The 20,765-nt window shown below is 35.3% G+C and overlaps 1 protein-coding gene across 1 annotated transcript in view; it reads left to right on the forward strand.

Annotated features, from left to right (window-relative positions):
* The first annotated feature begins 324 nt into the window (after positions 1 to 324).
* The window catches only part of MEGF6 (multiple EGF like domains 6), a 681,655-nt gene continuing 661,214 nt past the window's right edge, over positions 325 to 20,765 (forward strand). The window contains exon 1 of the mRNA XM_053690339.1: positions 325 to 690. Within this exon, the coding sequence (XP_053546314.1) occupies positions 584 to 690 (107 nt within the window). The 5' untranslated portion in view covers positions 325 to 583. The remainder of the gene's footprint in view (positions 691 to 20,765) is intronic.

A 20,765-nucleotide genomic window follows, 5' to 3' on the forward strand; every position in this document is an offset into this window, starting at 1 on the left:
CCACTAAACCAGAGAGAGAGAGCTCAGACAAAAAAATTCTGCCACACTGCACAGAGAGCTGCTTCTAAACAGATTTGGAAATTTGTCACTAATATCTGCAGAATCCTGAAGAGAATTGCAATTGATTGGGGAATACAAGCTACAGAGAGAGAGAAACATCTATCTGATATCTGTCCTAAGGGAGGTGACCTGTCTTTGAAATCCCCTCCTCTCCTCTGTCTGCTAACTGGCTCCTGTGTGTGAGGGGGGTTTTGACTGTGTCTGTGCTCCTTACTGAACGGAAACATTTTTATGAAATTCACCAGTTCTTTGGATCTCCTTTACATCACTATCAAACAGAAACAGCTGCCTGTGCACATTTTGTTGATTGTTACTGGTAACTTAAAAATAAAAATCTTGCTGCCTCTTGAATTGTCACCACTACTTGCAGAAGGAAGGACCATGCATTTTCAATTGTAGTTTTATGCACTGTGATTCCTTAAATTCATCTCTATTGTAAATCACAAGACAAAAAGGTTAAAATCACATTTTGAAAAAGCACATTTTTTTTTTTTTTTTACATCTGAACTATAAATCAAACTGGATGGTGTTACACACAATGGGACTAATACACATGCTGACTATTCTCCTGCTTTTTGATACACTAAGGAAATGTGAGTCAACAGATGGAACACAATTACAGTCTTTTATGTAAGTATTTTTTTTTAAGAATATCTATAACTGATATAACCACTTGGCTCTAGAGAAGTCTGCAATGCATTGTGTAGGTAATAAGGTTGAAGCCTGATTTAGTAGCTGAAGGGTTAAAATATTTTGAAGTCTGCTACAAATAATTTAGAAAGTGTCAACCCTGAAATATCTAAAAAAAAAAGTTGGTTCCCTTCCATCTGTGAAATAATTTTCTTTCTTTGGAACGGTATATTTCCTGTAAAATGTGTTTATTGAGTTTAAGGAAAGGATAACTTTAAGCAGTGAATATTGTGTGCCCTAAAGGAAGGAGAGAAGTACAATACAGGAGTAGCCAGCTGCAGATTTCTCTACCTAAGGCAGTCATTTCTTTCCAGACATACTATGCTAATCTGCCTTTCAGCACCTATTTATTTATCTTCTGTTTGTACTGAGCAAATGCTGTTATCTTGTTGTTATTATAGACAATGTGTTGACATAAGTATAAGCTAAATAGATCATATCTATCTATCTATCTGTCTATCTAATTTATATCTATCTATCTATTCTATATATAATTTATCTGTCTGTATGTCTTTCTGTCTATCTATATATTATCTATCTATCTATCTATCTATAATCTATCTAATTTATATCTATCTATTTATCTATCTATTCTATATATAATATATCTGTCTGTATTTCTTTCTGTCTGTCTATCTATATATTATCTATCTATCTATCTATCAATCATCTATCTAACTATATTTTAATTAATCTACCTATATATCATCTGTCTGTCTATCTATCTAATCTATATTTATTTCTGTATGTTTATGTGCCTATGTATCTATGTATCTATCTATCTATGTATTTATCTATCTATCTATATATCTATCTATCTATCTATCTGTCTATCTATATAATATCTATCTATCTACCTACTATCTATCTATCTATCTATCTATCTATCTATCTCTCTACCTATATATCATATGTCTATCTATCTATCTATCTATCTAATCTATATTTGTATTTCTGCATGTCTATCTATCTATCTATCTATCTATCTAATCTATATCTATCTATCTATCTATCTATCTAATCTTTATCTATCTGTCTGACTATCTATCTATCTATCTATCTATCTGCCTGTCTATCATCTGCCTGTCTTTCTATCTAAATACCTGTTGTCTGTTTTCTTATATAGACAGCTTTACAGCTTTGTATTTCAATAGCTATATTGAAACTTTTGTACAAGCCTAGTTCTGGGACCATGTTGTATCTAACTTTTTATTTTAGCATGTAGCCAACACAACATACTCTAGAAATGCATTAATATTGTTCCATTGTATATCTTGTAACAAGATGAATTTTGTTGGCTAATTGATCTGTGTTTTTTATTGTAATTAACAAAGCTGTTCAAATAAAATCATGGAAAGCAGTTATTTGATATTTGACAGATTCGGTGATGGGTTTTGCTGAGTCAGACATACTCACATATGTATAATGGATCTGTTGTTGTAAGGCTTAGTAAGATATAAGCAGAGACTTCTGGAGAGCAGTCACATGTGTATGACATTTAAATGGATCATGAAAAGTGTGCTTAATATAACTTCATCATGATCAGGTTGTCCTGAATTTGCAAGTTAGTTTTATTACAGCCCAGTGGTCTACACAGAGTTAATTTAAACACACATTTCAACTTTCTTTGATAAATAAAAACTTTTTGGTAAAGAAAAAGCAAAGACTCCCTCGCCCTCCATAAAACATCAATAGTGTCCCTAGGGGTAGGTGACTACAATTTGTCACAGTGATGCCTGAATCTTAAAAAGAAGGATTTAATTCTATCTATGTTATCTGTGAGAAGATCAAGGTCAAGTTTATGATATGTCCGAGTATCCGGCTGTATATAACAGTGACTGCTGTTACATTACCAGCAAATATTATCCAAAGACCCCTGAATGTTCCAACTATAACAATCAGACAAACATTATTTTCTTAATTTGAATAAAGTAAGACCATGCTTTTAAATAAGGCTGCCCATATCAGTACACTTAATACAACATTATAATGGCAAATGTCATTTTAGCATTAGCAAGACTACAACCCTGTAAATGGGTTAAACACATATTTAAAATTTCACTTAGAAAGTGCAGAGGATTGCTGGTCTGAAGGCGACATAGCTTGTGACCCAAGCAGCAAAGGTAGTCACAGGACCAAGCTGGGCAACTGCAACTGCTTATTTTCTTACCACCAGCAGTTTATGCTCAGGACTCATTTCTCTGCGCTCCAGAGTGGTACAATAGCTTTAATCCCTTTGTGGGGGTATAACACATAGACTTGCAGGATTGCTATTGCTAAAGGTATGTGCTGTAACAAACTAGGGCAAGTCATTTTACCACTAAAATTGCTTTTTAAGATACAGACATTTAAAAATAAAATAATATGAATAACATTGTTTTTCCTTCATGATTCAGATAGAACATACTTTTTTTTAAACAGCTTTCCAATTTACTTCTATCATCTAACTTGCTTTGTTGACAAGAATACCTAGGTAGGCTCAGAAGCTAGGAGCTAGCTGCTGATTGGTGGCTGCTCATATAGGTCTCTTGGCATTGGCCTACAGTTAGCTCACAGTAGTATATTGCTGCTTCTTCAATACAGAATACCAAAAAGAATAAAAGAAGATGCCAAGAAGATGAAGTAAACAGGAAAGTTGTTTCAAATTGTATGTTGTATCTGAATCTTATCTGAATGAGTTTTAAATCCCTTTAATATTTAAAATCCACATACATTTTTGTTTTTTGTAGTTAAATAGATGGATAGATAATTGATAGACAGATAGATAGATAGATAGATAGATAGATAGAGGAACAGATATATATAGGTGATAGACAGATATATAGACAGACAGATACACAGATAGATAGATAGATAAACAGATCGATAGATAGACAGACAGATGGATAGATAGAAAGATAGAAAGAGATAGATAGTTAGATATATAGACATATACTGTAGGTAGCGAGAAAGATAGATGATAGATAGATGATTGATAGATACATTGATAGATAGACAGATAGAGATAGATAGATGATATATAGATAGATAGATGGATAGATAGAAAGATAGATAGAAAGAGATAGATAGATAGATAGATAGATAGATAGATAGACATATACTCTAGTTAGAGAGAAAGAGATAGATGATAGATAGATGATAGATAGATAGATATATTGATAGATAGACAGATAGAGATAGATAGATGATATATAGATAGATAGATAGATAGATAGATGGATGGATAGATAGATAGAAAGAGATAGATAGATAGATAGATAGATAGACATATACTGTAGGTAGAGAGAAATAGATAAATGATAGATAGATGATAGATAGATAGATAGATAGATAGATAGATAGATACATTGATAGACAGATAGAGATAGATGATAGATAGATATATAGATGGATAGATAGAAAGATAGATAGAAAGAGATAGATATATATACTGTAGGGAGAGAGAAAGAGATAGATGATAGATAGATAGATAGATAGATAGATAGATAGATAGATAGATAGATAGATAGATAGATAAAAGAAAGATAGATAGATGGATAGATAGATAGATAGATAGATAGACAGACAGACAGATAGATAGAGAAACGTAAATACATAAAATCCTCTTTTAGTTTAAAAAAATATTTGAGTCAGCCTTATAATTAGAAAACACTAACCTTTTCAAAGAAATGTCGGTTTGCTATGTTAATACATTTTGACACGTCAATATTTGTTGAAACTTGTTCCTGCTGGACAGTCATGATGTATTTTATCTCTTAAAAGGTTTTACATACAGCTTCAGTTTTATGAATGGGTTTTCATGTTGCTTTTAAAATAAGAAAAAATCTATAGATAAGAAAAACTCAATACTTTCTATCACTGATGTAAAAGAGCAACATTTAAACACATAAAAACAAATTTGCCTGAAAAAATGTGAAGTAAATTTTTTTTTAAATTTAAATTGTAACTAATACAGTAGTTGTGTATTTCCCAATACTGCTCCCTGTGGGATAAGGAGTAGCCAATAGCTACTTCCTGCTTATACACACGTGAAATTGCTGCCCATGTATATCAGAGATAGAAAGTTTTAAAGAACATTTTTCTTTTAATAAAGAATAGAAAATGTAATTTTAAACAACTTTCCAATTTGCTTTGATCTCTTGGTATTCTTTGTTGAAAGCTAAACCTAGGTAGACTCATAAGCTTATTTCTAAGCCCTTGAAGGCCGCCTCTTATCTCAGTGCATTTTAACAGTTTTTCACAGCTAGATAGTGCTAGTTCATGTGTGCAATACAGATACCATTGTACTCACTCCCGTTGAGTTATTTATAAGTCAGCACTTATTGGCTATAATGCAAGTCTGTCAAAAGAACTGAAATAAGGGGTCAGTCTGCAGAGGCTTAGATACAAGGTAATCACAGAGGTAAAAAGTATATTAATATAACAGTGTTAATTCTGGAGCAGACTGTCCCTTTAAGCCACTTATTGAACCAATAGGTGTATTTTCCTTACTTTACATTGACACTGAAGTCTGTGAAAATTAACATTAATAAGTTAATATTCAAATATTCAAATGTTCCCTTCTGCAAAGAGAAGATCAAAGGGATATAAAACCCTTTTTTTTTATGATTCATTTAAAAAAAGTTTCCAATTTACTTCTATTATCAAATTTGCTTCATTCTCATGGTATTCTTTGTTAAAGAGATGCCTAGGTGTCTGGAACACTACATGGCAAAAAATACTGCTGCCATCTAGTGGTCTTACAAATAGAAAATAATCTAGCAAAACTGCTACCATATAGTGCGCCAGATGCATGCACGTTCCTGAGTCTACCTCCCTGAAAATTGGGTTTCATGTCCCTTTAACATTTGTTCACAAAACAAATACATGTGAAATGCTCAGCAAATATTCATCATTCATTTAGGAGGGTTAAAGGTACATTGTTCATTTTCTCCCTTGTAATGTTTTACCAATGATTCATTTTACCTGCAGATGGGTCCAGCACAGGAATGCAATTGATTATTGGAAAGATTAATATTACAGTCTGACATTTCCTCTTCGTTTGTTTATCTTTATATCGGCAATCATTTCTGTCGCTGATCATAGTATGTAATTGCTAATCCAGCATGTACCTTAAAGGGGCAATCTACACCTTAGTCATCTTAAAGTCTTACTTTAGATTAAGCTACAAATATACTCCTGCACCCCTTTCTATATCATGCAGCAGTAACAGTAAAAAAGTTATTTTAATATGACTATAGTGTAGATTGTCCCTTTAAAAATGTCCTTGGTGCAAAAAGTAAAAGCTGCACTCTGTTCGAGCCTTGTATTATTGCATTGTTGCATGAATAAACAAAAAACAAACAAAAACGTTTAAAGCTAATACATTTAAATTAGTTTTTGCTGTTTAGAAAAACTGTATGGACGATTCACTAGAAAATATATGTCAATTGTAAAAGCATTAATCTGGTCTGATTATAGAATCATTTCTAATACAAATAAATAACTGAAAAGTTTATTTTACTACACCTAAGTAAACATTTCCCATCTCAGACCACCATCTGCTCACCTATAATCTCAATGTACATGCTAAACCTATTTCTCCCCCCTGCCCCCGCACCTGTAGAAATCTGCACACTGTGGATCCTCTCCAACTTTCCAACCTTTTTCAAAAACACCTCCCCCACACTTCCATGGTATCCCCTGCCCTGACCTTGCTACAAACCACTATAATAATACTCTCTCCTCTGCACTCGACACCCTTGCTCCTTCACAAATACGCAAAACCCCACGTCGTCAGCTCCAGCCCTGGCACTCTCAGCAAACACACTATCTACAAAAATGCTCCCATGCTGCTGAACGTGCCTGGAGGAAATCCCGCTCTGAACCCGATTTCGTACACTATAAGTTCAGTCTTTATTCTTACTCCTCTGCCCTTCACTTAGCCAAGCAAAACTACTTCTCTTCTCTTATATCTTCTCACTCCTCAAACCCTAAACGTCTCTTCTTCACATTCAACACTTTCCTCTATCTACCTGCACCACCCCTTCATCTGCCTTTAGTGCTCAAGACTTGGCAGACTACTTTTTTAAAAAAACACTTACCATCCGAAGTAACATCCCACCACAAGACTGCGACCTTCCATCTCCGCCCACAGTCACCCCCTCCAACTCTCTCAGTTTCTTAACCCCAACCACTGAGAATGAAGAGTGTTCCCTAATGTCCTATCCCTTCGCATCTAATACCTTCTGTGTCTTCTACCCTCACTCCAGCTCTTACTCACATATTCAACCAATCCCTTACTACTGGTTCATTTCCATCTTCCTTCAAACATGCAAAGGTCACCCCATCCTCAAAAACCCTCCCTCGACCCCAATTCTCCTGCAAACTACCGCCCCATATCACTGCTTCCACTAGCTTCAAAAGTCCTTGAAAAACTAGTTTTTGATCGCCTAACCCACTTCCTGTCCTCCAACTCATTGCTGGACCCCCTACAATCTAGCTTCCGTCCCCAACACTCAACTGAGACTGCCCTCACCAAGGTTACTAACGATCTTCCTTCTGCTAAAAACAATGGCCACTACTCTATACTTATCTTACTTGACCTGTCTGCTGCCTTTAACACTGTTGACCATCACCTCCTCCTATGTACTCTCAGCTCCCTTGGGCTCTGTGACATTGACCTCTCCTGGATCCACTTTTATCTCTCTAATAGGTCTTTTTTTCTCATTTGCTGGCGACTCCTCCTCTTCATTCCCTCTGTCTGTTGGAGTTCCTCAAGGCTCTGTTCTAGGCCTTCTACTCTTCTCTATTTATACTTCCTCACTGGGTAAACTTATCAGTAGCTATGGCTTCAACTCAGATCTACTTATCCACCCCTGCACTCTCTCCTTCTGTCCTTTCCCACATCAGCGACTGCTTATCTGGATTTCTTCCCTGAATAGCCTCTCACCACCTAAAAATCAACATTTCCAAGACTGAGCTTCTTCTAATCCCCCATCTAATTCTATTCCAGTTTCTAACTTTACTATTACTGTTGGCGAAACCACTATCTCCCCATCACCCCAAGTCCGCTGCCTAGGAGTTACACTTGACTCCAATCTGTCCTTCATACACATCAAATTGCTCTCATCATCCTGTCGCAAACCACCTATGCAATATCTCCAAAATCCGTCCTTTTCTAAGTGCTGAAACTACTAAACAGCTAATCCATTCCCTAGTAATTTCCCAGCTTGACTATTGTAATAACCTACTAACTGGCCTTCTTCTCTCCCTCTCCCCCCTTCAATCCATCCTAAATGCCTCTGCTAGGCTAATCCACCTCTCCTGACGCTCTGCATCTGCTGCAACCCTTTGTGAGTCCCTTCACTGGCTCCCCATTCACAGAAAATCTAAATTAAAAATTCTCACTTTGACCTACAAAGCCCTCACCAATGGAGCCCCCCCTCCAGTCCTCACTCATCAACAAATATACTCCAGCCCGCCCCCTAAGATCCAACAATGACCTGCTCCTTGCCTCTTCTACCATCACCTCCTCCCATGCTAGAATACAGGACTTCTCTCGTGCAGCACCAACCCTCTGGAACGCACTTCCTCAAGCTGTCAGACTTTCCCCCAACCTCTCCTCCTTTAAACGCTCCCTAAAGACCTTCTTGTTCAGGGAAGCCTATAACCAAATCAGTAACTAATGAATTCCACTTGCCTAATAGTTGCCCTCATCTAACTCAACACTAACATCATTCACCACCTTTGCAGTCCCCACCTCCTGTTTCTCACCCTCCTGCCCATCTAGATTGTAAGTTCCCATGGGAACAGGGCTCCCAATTCCCCCTGTATTTGTTTGTTAAATTTTGTCTGGTGTCTCATATTGTACTGTCCTTTTATCTTTGTTACCCATTGACAGCACTGCAGAATCTGTTGGCACTTTATAAATAAAAAAAATAAATAATAATAATAATTATTTGATACTTTAAGGGACAGTTTCCTCAAAAAATGTCTCCCCTTTAATTTGTTCCCAATAATCCACTTTACCTGCTGGAGTGTATTAAATTGTTTACAAGTATTTCCATTGCCCTCATATTGGCCTTTGAAATAGTTTATTTAACCTGTGGTATCCCCACGCATCCTGAAAGTTTTTGGCCTCCGTGCCACCCGTAATTTCACCTCGCACATCGGGGTATCCAATAAACCCTGCCGGCAGTTCATAAAGTGCTGTAAGTCGGATAAAATAGCGATGTCCAGAAATGACCATTAATACAAATTTCTGGAGTCGCCAGTGACTTACGGTACTTTAGAAGCTGCCGGCGCCTAAGAAAATTAAAAGATTTGTCAAATCTCCCGTAAAAGTCTAACCCGCCTCCCAAAAATAAACCTGACATGTAAAACCCCTATATCCACAATCCCCCCATGTCCCAACTAATAATAAAAAAAATATTAACCCCTAAACCGACAACCCCACACAATGCAATATGCCTAATTAAACTATTAACCCCAATACCAAATTCACCCACATCGCAATCTACCTAATAAAAGTATTAACCCCTAAATCCGCCAACCCCAACATCGCAAACAACCTATTAAAACTATTAACCCCTAATTCGCCATTAACCCACAACGCAATAAACCTTATAAAACTATTAACCACTAATCCGCCATTAACCCACAACGCAATAAACCTAATAAAACTATTAACCCCTAATCCGCCAAACCCCACAACGCAAATAAATAATCACTAAGCCCCCTACCCTAACACCCCCTAAATTAGCCCCATTACATAAATTAAAATAATACTAAATTACAATTAACATAAAAAAACAATACTTAAAAAAAAAAAAATTAAATTAAAGAGATAGGGAAGTCAAAATTAAACTTATATGATTCAGATAGAGCAGATGATTTTAAGACACTTTTTAATTCACTTCTATTTTCAAATGTGCTTTGTTCTCTTAGTATCCCTTGTTAAAAAATGAATACGCACATATCCTACACTAGAGGGAGCTAGATGCTGATTGGTGCCTGCACACATTTGTCTCTTGTGATTGGCTAACTAGATGTGTTCAGCTAGCTGCCAGTAGGGCAATGCTGTCCCTTCACCAATGGATAACAAGAGAAGGAAGCAAATTTGATAATAGAAGTAAATTGGAAAGTTGTTTAAAATTGTATGTTCTATCTGAATCCTAAAAGAAAATTTAGGGGTTTACTATCCCTTTAAGCTAAAATAACAAAAGTCTAACATTGCATAAATAATAAACAAAATGATCAAAAATAAAAAAAATTATACCTAATCCCTACGAAAATAAAAAAGCCCCCCCCAAAATAAAAACACCCCCTAATCTAATACTAAACTATCAATAGCCCTTAAAAGGGCCTTTTGTAGGGTATTGCCCTAAGTTAAACAGCTCTTTTCCTTAAAAAAATACTAAGTCCCCCCTCTAACAGTAAACCCCGCCCACCCACCCACCAAACCCCCCAAAATAAAAAAAACTAACACTAAAAAATCCTAAACTACCCATCACCCCTAAAGGGGCATTTGTATGGGCATTGCCCTTAAAAGGGCATTCAGCTCTTTTAATGCCCTTAAACGGGCGTTCAGCTACGTAATGGGGTTACATAGCAAGAGAACAAAGTAAAATTGATAATATGAGTAAATTAGAAAGTTGCCTAAAATGTCATGCTCTATCTGAATCAAGAAAGAAAAAAATTTGGGTTCAGTGTTCCTTTAAGGGAAAATCGATTTTATAGCATACTGTCCCTTTAATTCTCAAAGTCCTTACTGTCCCTTAAAATGGGGCATATTTATCGTATTTCAAAGATGAAATGTTGATCCAGTTCTGGGACATACTGTACTAAACATTACAAATTTCTACAATGCATAAGAAAAATCAGTATTTAAAAATGTTCCAAATATTTTTGCTTGAATTACAGGTTAAGTTAAAGCTGTTATTTTGATGTTTAAGCTAACAGTGCGTGACTGTGTACAACCTTGAAGGAACATTAAACACTAAGGCTAGAAGTAATGATGTATTTAAAGCAAAGAGTAGCTCGAGAATAATAAGCAGGTGCATTTTTTTGTAAAAATATTAGTTCAAATATTGAAAAAAAAAAAAAAAGTTTAAAATGTTTATTCCCATAATGTGTTCCGCTATATTGTAAGTTTTCCTTTGTATAATTTTATCTGTTGAGACCAATTAGGGACAGTTATATATAAGTCACCATTGTGAGCAACCAATAACTGTGGAATATTGCATTGTTAAAGGGACACTGAACCCACATTTTTTTCTTTCGTGATTAAGATAGATCATGCAATTTTAAGCAATTTTCTAATTTGCTCCCATTATCAAATTGTCTTTGTTCTCTTGGTATCTTAATTTTAAAAAGCAGGAATCTAAGCTTACAAGCCAGACCATCTTTGGTTCTGCACCTGGGTAGCGCTTTCTGATTGGTGTTTAAATGTAGCCACCAATTAGCAAGCGCTACCCAGGTTCTGAACCAAAAATGTGCTGGTTTCTAAGCTTACATTAACTGCTAAATAAAGATACCAAGAGAACTAAGGAAAAATGATAATAGGAGTAAATTAGAAAGTTGCTTAAAATTGCATGCTCTATCTGAATCATGAAAGAAAAAAAATTAAGTCTGGAGATTTCAAAAATGAAAGGGCTAGATTACAAGTGATGCGCAAACGTTTTTGCGCAAGTGATATCGCGTTTTCGCGATCCGTTTTAATCATGCTTATAATACAAACTTATATTAAGCTTCAATTCCTACCGCAATCTCAAAGCTGTGTTTAACTGCTTTGCAAAACTAAAAAGTGTTACAAAACATATCAAAAATGCATTGCAAAGTTACTTACATAATAACACCATCTAATAAAAATGATGTTAAAAAAATATTGCAAAAAAGAGTTATAAGGGCTCAAAGATATGAGATCTCGGGTGTTAGAACAAAAAAAAAGCCGTCAAAGGACTTTAGCATAGAGATACATACATATACATGTCTAAATATGTATTTGTATGTATGTATATATATATATATATATATATATATATATAAAATCAAGTGGAAGTCACAACATAAGCGCACAGAATTTCAGAAACAGTCTCTATGTTGATATGGGAATAAGTCCAAAAGGTGCAATTACATATAAACTACACCTTTCACCATCATCCAAGTGCAGGGTATCATGCAGAGGTGAGTCAGATCTGCTTACCAGATTCAACCTCAATTGTTTGAGGTAAGAGTGATGCTCTGTTCAAGGGGAGAGGAATATACATCCACCTTTCGATATGTCTGCAGTGTTGTCCCATAGTGGAAGCCTGGTTTCACCTTGTCATTAGTTGGTGGAAATCTCATCCGGAACAAGTCAGGAAAATCTGACGCACATTTCACATACGGCTTTATCAAAACTCATAACAACACCATCTGTTAAAAATGATGTTAAAAAAATATTGCACTAAAAACATATGAGATCTTGGGTGTTAGAAAAAATAAATAGCCGCCAAAGGACTTGCATAGAGATACATACATATACATGTCTAAAGATGTATTTGTATGTATGTGTGTATATAGGAATATATATATATATATATATATATATATATATATATATATATATATATATATATGTTTAACCGTGTATTTACTGTAAATATTTAACATTCCAATGTTCTGCACATAGCAGAATATGTTCTATGTATTTTTAAATACATATACCTATATATATCTATACCTATATGTAATCATCTATATAAATAGGTATAAATATATATTTGTTTAAAAAACTATCAGATATATGTAGATATATTTAATTATAAATAAATAGAACATATTCCGTTATGTTAAGAACTTTGTTAAGAACTTTGGAATATGAAATATTCATATTTTCATGTTGGGTTAGCGTAATTGCAAAAATGTGATTGTGTTCACGCGATAGTCAGGTGTTAGTTTTTTTCCCAATTTTTTTTCTCCATTGACTTCTTAGGGGGAATACGTGAATGCGCACGCAATGTTCAATGTTCAGATTTTTGCACTAGTTGAATTACCGCTTGCGTAAAATATTATTTTTTTTTACTTGTAATAAGAGCGCAACCAGACTAGCGTAAAAAGCTTAACTATAGCGGTCTTTTCACGATTGTAATCTAGCCCTATATATATCTCATGCACCTCCATTTAATTATGGGTTCCGCCATTTTGGAACCTAGGTTTCACTGCAGGTATGTGAAGGAGTGTTGTTGTACATGTGCAAACCTGTCAGCATTGGAATGTAGTAAAAGCTGGATTTCAAAATGGTAGCACCCTTACTCCTATGCATATAAAATAGACGACAAAGTAAAGTATATTGCAAAGATTTTTGGTTTTGCTACATATAATAAAATATTTTATAATACAGACAGCTTCAACTGATTGCTTACAGGATGAAAATAAGAACTCCAGCTAATCTGTTGGTGAACGATGACATGCCTTACGTGCATAAGAAAAAAAATATATGTAGGTTTCTATCGGCTGGAACGTGTCTTTATTTAAAAATACAAACAAACTGTGACACATTTTTAAAATGTCAAGTTTTAGCTGGAATAGAAATATATATATATAATTTTGTGCTTTTAAGCATTATTGTTTTTTTTTTCTTCATATATCAGAGATGCACATTTAATGGTGAACTTAATCCATCAGGAAGGAAATCAGTATTGTAGAATTTTCAAAAATGCCCATAAAACCAGGTATGAAGTAAAAACATCAGTCATTTGTGGTTTATGAATGAATGGAATTTTTGTGTTTGGAACAGAGAAAGTCTTATTTCATAGAGTTGACAGTTTTAACCCTTTTGGAGAACAGTATATACTGTATATTTTTTAAATCTGATACATAAGATAATATATAACTGAGGTGGATGTAAATATTCATAAATAAAAATAGTTCTTACTGTTGATACTTTATATACAAAAATGTTTTTGACACATTAATGGGATGTTGTACTCAGTTTTTATTTGTCCTATGACAAAATTAAAAGACAGTAAAGTCAAAATTATACTTAAAGGGACAGTCAAGTCCAAAAAAAACTTTCATGATTCAGACAGGGCATGCAATTTTAAACAACTTTCCAATTTACTTTTATCGTTAAATTTGCTTTGTTCGCTTGGTGGTATTTTTGAAAAGCTAAGCCTAGCTAGGCTAAAACTGATTTCTAAACCGTTGAAAACCGCCCCTTAGCTCAGAGCATTTTGAAAGTTTTTTACAGTTAGACAGTACTAATTCATGTGTGTGATATAGAGATAACATTGTGCTCACTCCCGTGGAGTTATTTAGGAGTCTGCACTGATTGACTAAACGGCATATCTGTCAAAAGCACTGGGATAAGGGGGCAGTCTGCAGAAGCTTAGATACAAGGTAATCACAGAGGTAAAAAGTATATTAATATAACAGTGTTGGTTATGCAAAACTGGGGAATGGGTAATAAAGGGATTATCTATCTTTTTAAACAATAAAAATGCTGGTGTATACTGTCCCTTTAAATAGATTGGATAGAGCATGGACATTTTAAACAACTTTCCAATTTACGTCTATTATCAATTTTGCTTTGTTTTCTTAGCATCTTTGGTTAAAGAGTAATGCTAAGTGATCATGTGTGATTAGCCATCTGGAAGCAGTGTTTGCATTGCAGAATTATACAATGCTGCAAATTCTGCTGCCATAGATTTCTAAAGACACGTGAATGCTCCTAAGATCATATCAGTCTACCTAGATTAACCCTTTAACAAAGCATACCAAGAGAACCAAGCCAATTTTGATAATAAAAGTAATTTGAGAATCTAAGTGCAAAAAGCTCTAGAGCACAAATGCATTAGAGTAACTTATAATTTGCTTATTGCTTCACATAGCTTTGTGTTTTACTCCTTCAAAGGGATTAAAGGGACACTCAAGGGAAAATTAAACTTTCATGATTCAGATACAGCAGCAATTTTAAACAACTTCCCAATTTACTTCCATTAACAAAATTTGCACAGTCTTTTTATATTTAAACTTTTTGAGTCACCAGCTCCTACTGAGCATGTGCAAGAATTCACAGAATATACTTATTTGCATTTGTGATTGGCTGATGGCTGTCACATGGTACAGGGGGAGTGTAAATAGACATAACTTTAAAAAATCTACTACTCATTTGAATTTCAGGCTGCTATTGCATTGTCTTGTCATCTTGCATTTGTTGTTTATACAAATCTACTGTATTTACTGGTCAATTAAAGAAATAGTTAAAATCAGCTTCAGAGGAGCAATGTGCTACTGGGAGCTAGCGGAACACAACAACAACAATCTGTATAAGTACAGCGATGCAACCACTAGCTAGCTTAAAGGACCAGTCAACACAGTAGATTTGCATAATCAACAAATGCAAGATAACAAGACAATGCAATAGCACTTAGTCTGAACTTCAAATGAGTAGTAGATTTTTTTCTGACAATTTTAAAAGTTATGTCTTTTTCCACTCCCCCTGTACCATGTGACAGCCATCAGCCAATCACAAATGCATACACGTACCATGTGACAGCAATCAGCCATTCACAAATGCATACACACTTATTCTTGCACATGCTCAGTAGGAGCTGGTGACTCAAAAAGTGTAAATATAAAAAGACTGTGCACATTTATTTAATGTAAGAAAATTGGAAAGTTGTTTAAAATGGCATTCTCTATCTGAATAATGAAAGTTTAATTTTGATTGAGTATCCCTTTAAAGGGACACTGACCTCAATTTTTTTCTTTCATGATTCAGATAGAGAATGCAATTTTAAGCAACATTCTAATTTACTCCTATTATCAATTTTTCTTCATTCTCTTGCTATTTTTATTTGAAAAAGAAGGAATCTAAGCCAAGGAGCCAGCACATTTTTGTTCAGAACCATGGACAGCACTTGCTTATTGGTGATGTCCAATCAGCAAGGACAACCCAGGTTGTTCACCAAAAATTTGCCGGCATCTAAACTTACATTCTTGCTTTTCAAATAAAGATACCAAGAGAATGAAGAAAAATTGATAATAGGAGTAAATTAGAAAGTTGCTTAAAATTGCCTGCTCTATCTGAATCACGAAAGAAAAAAATTTGGGTTCAGTGTCCCTTTAAAGTAGTGCATTATTGATCCTGAATTAACAAATGATACAAAGTAAATCTATATAAATCTGATTTTCATATCTATTAAAAGGGTCATGAAACCCAAAACTACAATTTCATGATTCAGATAAAGAATACAATTTTAAAAGGTTTCCAATGTACTTCTATATCTAATTTACTTAGTTCTCTCAGTATCCTTTGATAAAATTATACCTATGTAGGGCTCTAGAGCCACAATATACTTCTAGAAGTTATTTATTATTATTTACTGGCTCACTCTATGTGTTCAGCTAGCTCCCAGCAGTGCATTACTGCTCCTTCAACAAAGGATACACATGATTCAACAAAGGATACCAAGAGAATTAAGCAAATAAGCATTAACATAAAAAAGAGAAGCAATTATCTGACATTGAACAAAGCTGAAAATGGTACTACTTGTTCAATGGGATGGTCCAGTGTTCAAAGGTTTGTCATAATATATGTTGTAAAGGTGTCTGCGTCCCAAATAAAAACTGTAGATAAAGTTGTAAATGGATTGAATGATTTATTTGAAGGTCATTTTACAAAGAGACATTTTAGTACACTTTGCTGTTATGTGAGTGCTCCCTGCCAATAGTGGAATGTTCTATACTACAGTATCACCATATGTAGTGAGAGTTTAATGGAAAGTTACCTAAAATTATATGCTCTGTCTGAATCATGAAAGAAAATAATTGTATTTAATGTCACTTTAAAGGGACATTGCAAGATCCTGTAAAAAGTATGATTCATAAAAACATTCGGTAGCAATTTATTTGGGAAAAAAGTCTGACAGTTGCTATGGAAATTCATTACTTGCATGTGGGAAAAACATAATAGAAGTTTGCGTCTTTATAAATTACAGATTTTTAGAAAAGGCTGACAGTTGGCAAACTAGTGTTTTACATACAGTAGTTGTTTTTTTGCAACAACGTGCATAGGGCCATAATACATTAAATTGAACCTGAATTTTCAATTCAAAGGTTCTACATAGGCTGACCATATTGCCGCTTTAAAAGGGGACACATATGAAAAATACATATGTCAGGGCTGTTTAAAGAAATGGTTTTGCATAAGAACCCTCACATATGTATTTTTCATATGTGTTCCTTCTTAAAGCGGCAATATGGTCAGCCTAGTTCTACAAATAAATCACATTGGGGTAACAATGTACTGGATCTGTAAGATTTCTCATTAATAGTGATCTAGTCATTGAATGTATAAAATGTAATTTATTGATAGAAAAATAAAAAACTTGTAGTGCCTATTTGAGGTGCTGTGTCTTTCTATTAACTATCTTGGTGCTCATATTGTCAATGAAATTATTTTACAATGGGCATTTTATTTCCCCCACCCTGGATGGGTCACTAACGTCAAAATGATTCAGATAAAGCATGCAATTTAAAAAAAAAAAATTCCTATACACTTCCATTATCAAAATGTGCACATTCTTGTTAGAAACCCACTCTCTGATGCTCCAGTTTCTACTGAGCATGTGCAAGTGTGCACAGTAAATACGTGCATTTTGTGATTGGCTGATGGCTGTCACATGATACAGGGGGAGGGAAAATTAACATTGAAACTTGCCAGAAAATATTCTACTGCTCATTTTAAATATAAAACAAGGGCTATTGCAGACATCCCAACTCTCCCGGAAGGTCTGGGAGTCTCCTGCATTTAAATAGCGGCTCCCTGACACCCGCAAATGACATATAATATCCCGGAAACCAGATAAAAGTACCCCGCCATATTTATTATGGGCAAACAATCCTTATGAGCTGTGTAAAGCGTCCCAATTCAAATATAGCCGCTATGCGTTCCAGTTTCAAACACGTGTGCATTCCAGTACAATGTTTTACCCATAGTGCTCTAATCGTATCCCTCAGACAAAATGGTGAAGCCAGGTTTTTAGGGACGGAGTACTATCAACCCGTCCACGTCCAGCAGTAACCCAGGTCTGTCAAAAAATCAGCACACACTGCATAATAGAGAGACACACTGATGTGGCCATGTGTTAAATAACCAATGAACAGGGGAGAAAATATAGCAGGCGGTCGGTGTTCTTTAAGTGTTTGTGTGTAGTTAGAGAGGGATGAAAAAAAAATACTGCCAATATACAAATTGAGAGGACAGCTCTACTCTTAGGGCTAGATTTATTAAAGCTGAGGTGGACAGGGGCGCCTCAGCTTGCCTGTGGCGGGGCGAAATTACCCGCAGGTATTCGCCATTGCACACGAGCGCAATTTTGCGCTCGCGTGAAATCCCGCACAGCCAATCATGCACGGGCAGGAGCTGTCAATCTCCTCTGTCTGACTAGACCGAGGAGATTGAATTTCGCCACCTTAGAGGTGGCGAAGAGGTTGGGAAAGCGGCAGGCTGGTGAGCACTGCTTGATAAATGATGGCGAGCAAGTTCTTGTGAGAACTTGCAGCCGTAGGGCTTTAATAAATCTAGCCCTAAGAGTAGAGCTGTCCTCTCAATTTGTATATTGGCAGTATTTTTTTTTCATCCCTCTTTTTTTTTCCGGGGGGGGTCCCGAGGGTGTGGGGGGGGGGGGCTCCCGGAAATGAGTTTTTGCAGGTTGGGATGTCTGCTATTGCATTCTTTTTTTTTTTTGTCTTATTGTGTATTTGCCAGTTATTCAGTTCTACTGTATTTAATTGTCATTTAAGAACAAATCAAAGTAAATCATTTTGAAATCTCATATAAATGCAAAGTGTTGGTGTTGGTGAAACGTTATACTTTGAAGGGAAAGTGAGGTTATCTAAAACACATTCTGAACCTCATTTGCATGTCCTTACCCAGAATCCCTGCTGTGCTGTTTTTATGTTTTTTCTTTTCTTTATGGAAAATAAATCTAATGCCATTGTGTATCATTTTATTTACAGTGGAATTTCTGCTTACCCTTTTACCCCACATAATTTATATTCATTTATTGCAAGTCTTGATTATCTCATTTTATTTACAATGCTGACATTTTACTTGTAAAGTCGTTAAAGTGATATGACACCCAAAACTTTCTTTCATGATTCAGATAGAGCATGCAGTTTTAAACAACTTTCCAATTAACTTCTATTATTAAATTTGCTTCGTTTCCATGGTATTCTTTGTGGAAGAGATACCTAAGTAAGTTTTCTTTTTTCTCTTGATATCTTTTGTTGAAAAGCAGGAGCTTAATCTCAGGAGAGTGCACGTTTCTGGAGCATTATATCAGAGCAGTATTGCAAGAATGTTATTCATTTGCAAGACCAGCAGAGGGCAGCACTATTTCCTGTTATGTAGTTCTCCAAACATCTACCTAAGAATATCTTCAACAAAGAATAACATGGGAACAAAGCAAATTTGAAAACAGAAGTAAATCCAAAACTTTTTTTAAATTGTATGCGCGGTCTGAATCACAAAAGAATATTTTTGGGTTTCATATCCCTTTAAAGGGACAGGAAACCCTAAAATTTACTTTCTTGATTTAGATAGAGCATACAAATTTAAACAACTTTTCACTTGACTTCTATTATCAAATTTGCTTCATTCTCTTGTTATCCTTTTCTGAAGGAGCATCATTGCGTACTGGCAGCTAGATGAACACATCTAGTTAGCCAATCACAAGAGACACATGTGTGCAGGCAAAAATCAGCTGCTAGCTTCCACTAGTGTAGGATATGTGCATATTCTTTTTCAACAAAAGATACCAAGAGAACAAAGCACATTTGAAAACAAAAGTGAATTTAAGTGTCTTAAAATGACATGCTCCATCTGATTCTTGCAAGGTTAATTTTGACTTTCCTATCCCTTTAAGGGTGCATCATATGTGCTTTATTTTAGCAATATTGTTAGTAGTTAGCTCTAAACAATACAATGTCTGTTTTTTGCATTACCAGTATTCCCACACTGCCTCTCAGTTTAATGAATTTTCAAGAAAAGAAAACAGCAGCATTTTTGACATTCTATGTAGGGTTTCTTCATTCTACGAAGGAGTAACTACAAATATTTAGCTTATTAAATTGCAGAGTGTGCTAATATAATTCCTTGTGAAGGTACCTGGGTCAGAATAGATTTCTCACTTGTGTAGAAAACACAGAGTATTTGTAGCCATTTGGGTAGTGAGTCAATCTAGTTATCTGAGAAATTCTATTAGGACATGCATGCTAGTTTTTACTAATGCTTATCATATGCCTGCTACTCAGCACTGGAGTCTAGAAGATTTTCATGCAAATAGGATGGGTTAAAATCAATGTAATTTTGTTAGCTCAGTTTACAAGATTTTGCAAACCAAGAACTGTTCAGGTACACACACATTAAAAAGCTAGGAATAATTTATATTAATGGTCTCCTTAGCTGTGGCCAATTATGAATGTTGCGGGATTCGTTAAATAACAGAAAATATGTAATTGGAGGGGAGACCCACCGTACTAAACGATCCCTTGGAGAAGGGAGGGGTTTTTTAATATTTAATCAATTTTAAAAAATGTAATAAAATTTAAAAAAAACTGGGTACTGGCAGACAGCTGCCAGTACTTAAGATGGTGGACACTAGTTAGAGGGGGGAGGGTTGAAGAGATGTTTGGGAGGGATCAGGGGGGTTGGAGGGTAAGGGGTGATCCTACACTACAGAAAAGAAAAAAAAGAAAAAGAATTAAAAAATGAAGAAAGCCTTTAAATTTCATAGTGGCAGACTGTTTACCAGTACCTAAGATCGTGGTGATCAGTGGGGGTGGGGGAGAGAAGAGAGCTGTTTGGGAGAGATCAGGAAGGGATCAGGGAGTGGGAGGTATCAAACTTAGATGCTACCTTATTAACCCCTTCACTTCTGGGAATTTCAGAAGTGTGGTACACAGCAGCTATTAGCAACATTCTAATTACCTTAAAGCAATGGCAAAGCCATACATGTCTGCTATTTCTGAAGAAAGGGGATCAC

The sequence above is a fragment of the Bombina bombina genome, chromosome 8 (assembly GCF_027579735.1).
Source record: "Bombina bombina isolate aBomBom1 chromosome 8, aBomBom1.pri, whole genome shotgun sequence".
Classification (NCBI taxonomy): domain Eukaryota; kingdom Metazoa; phylum Chordata; class Amphibia; order Anura; family Bombinatoridae; genus Bombina; species Bombina bombina.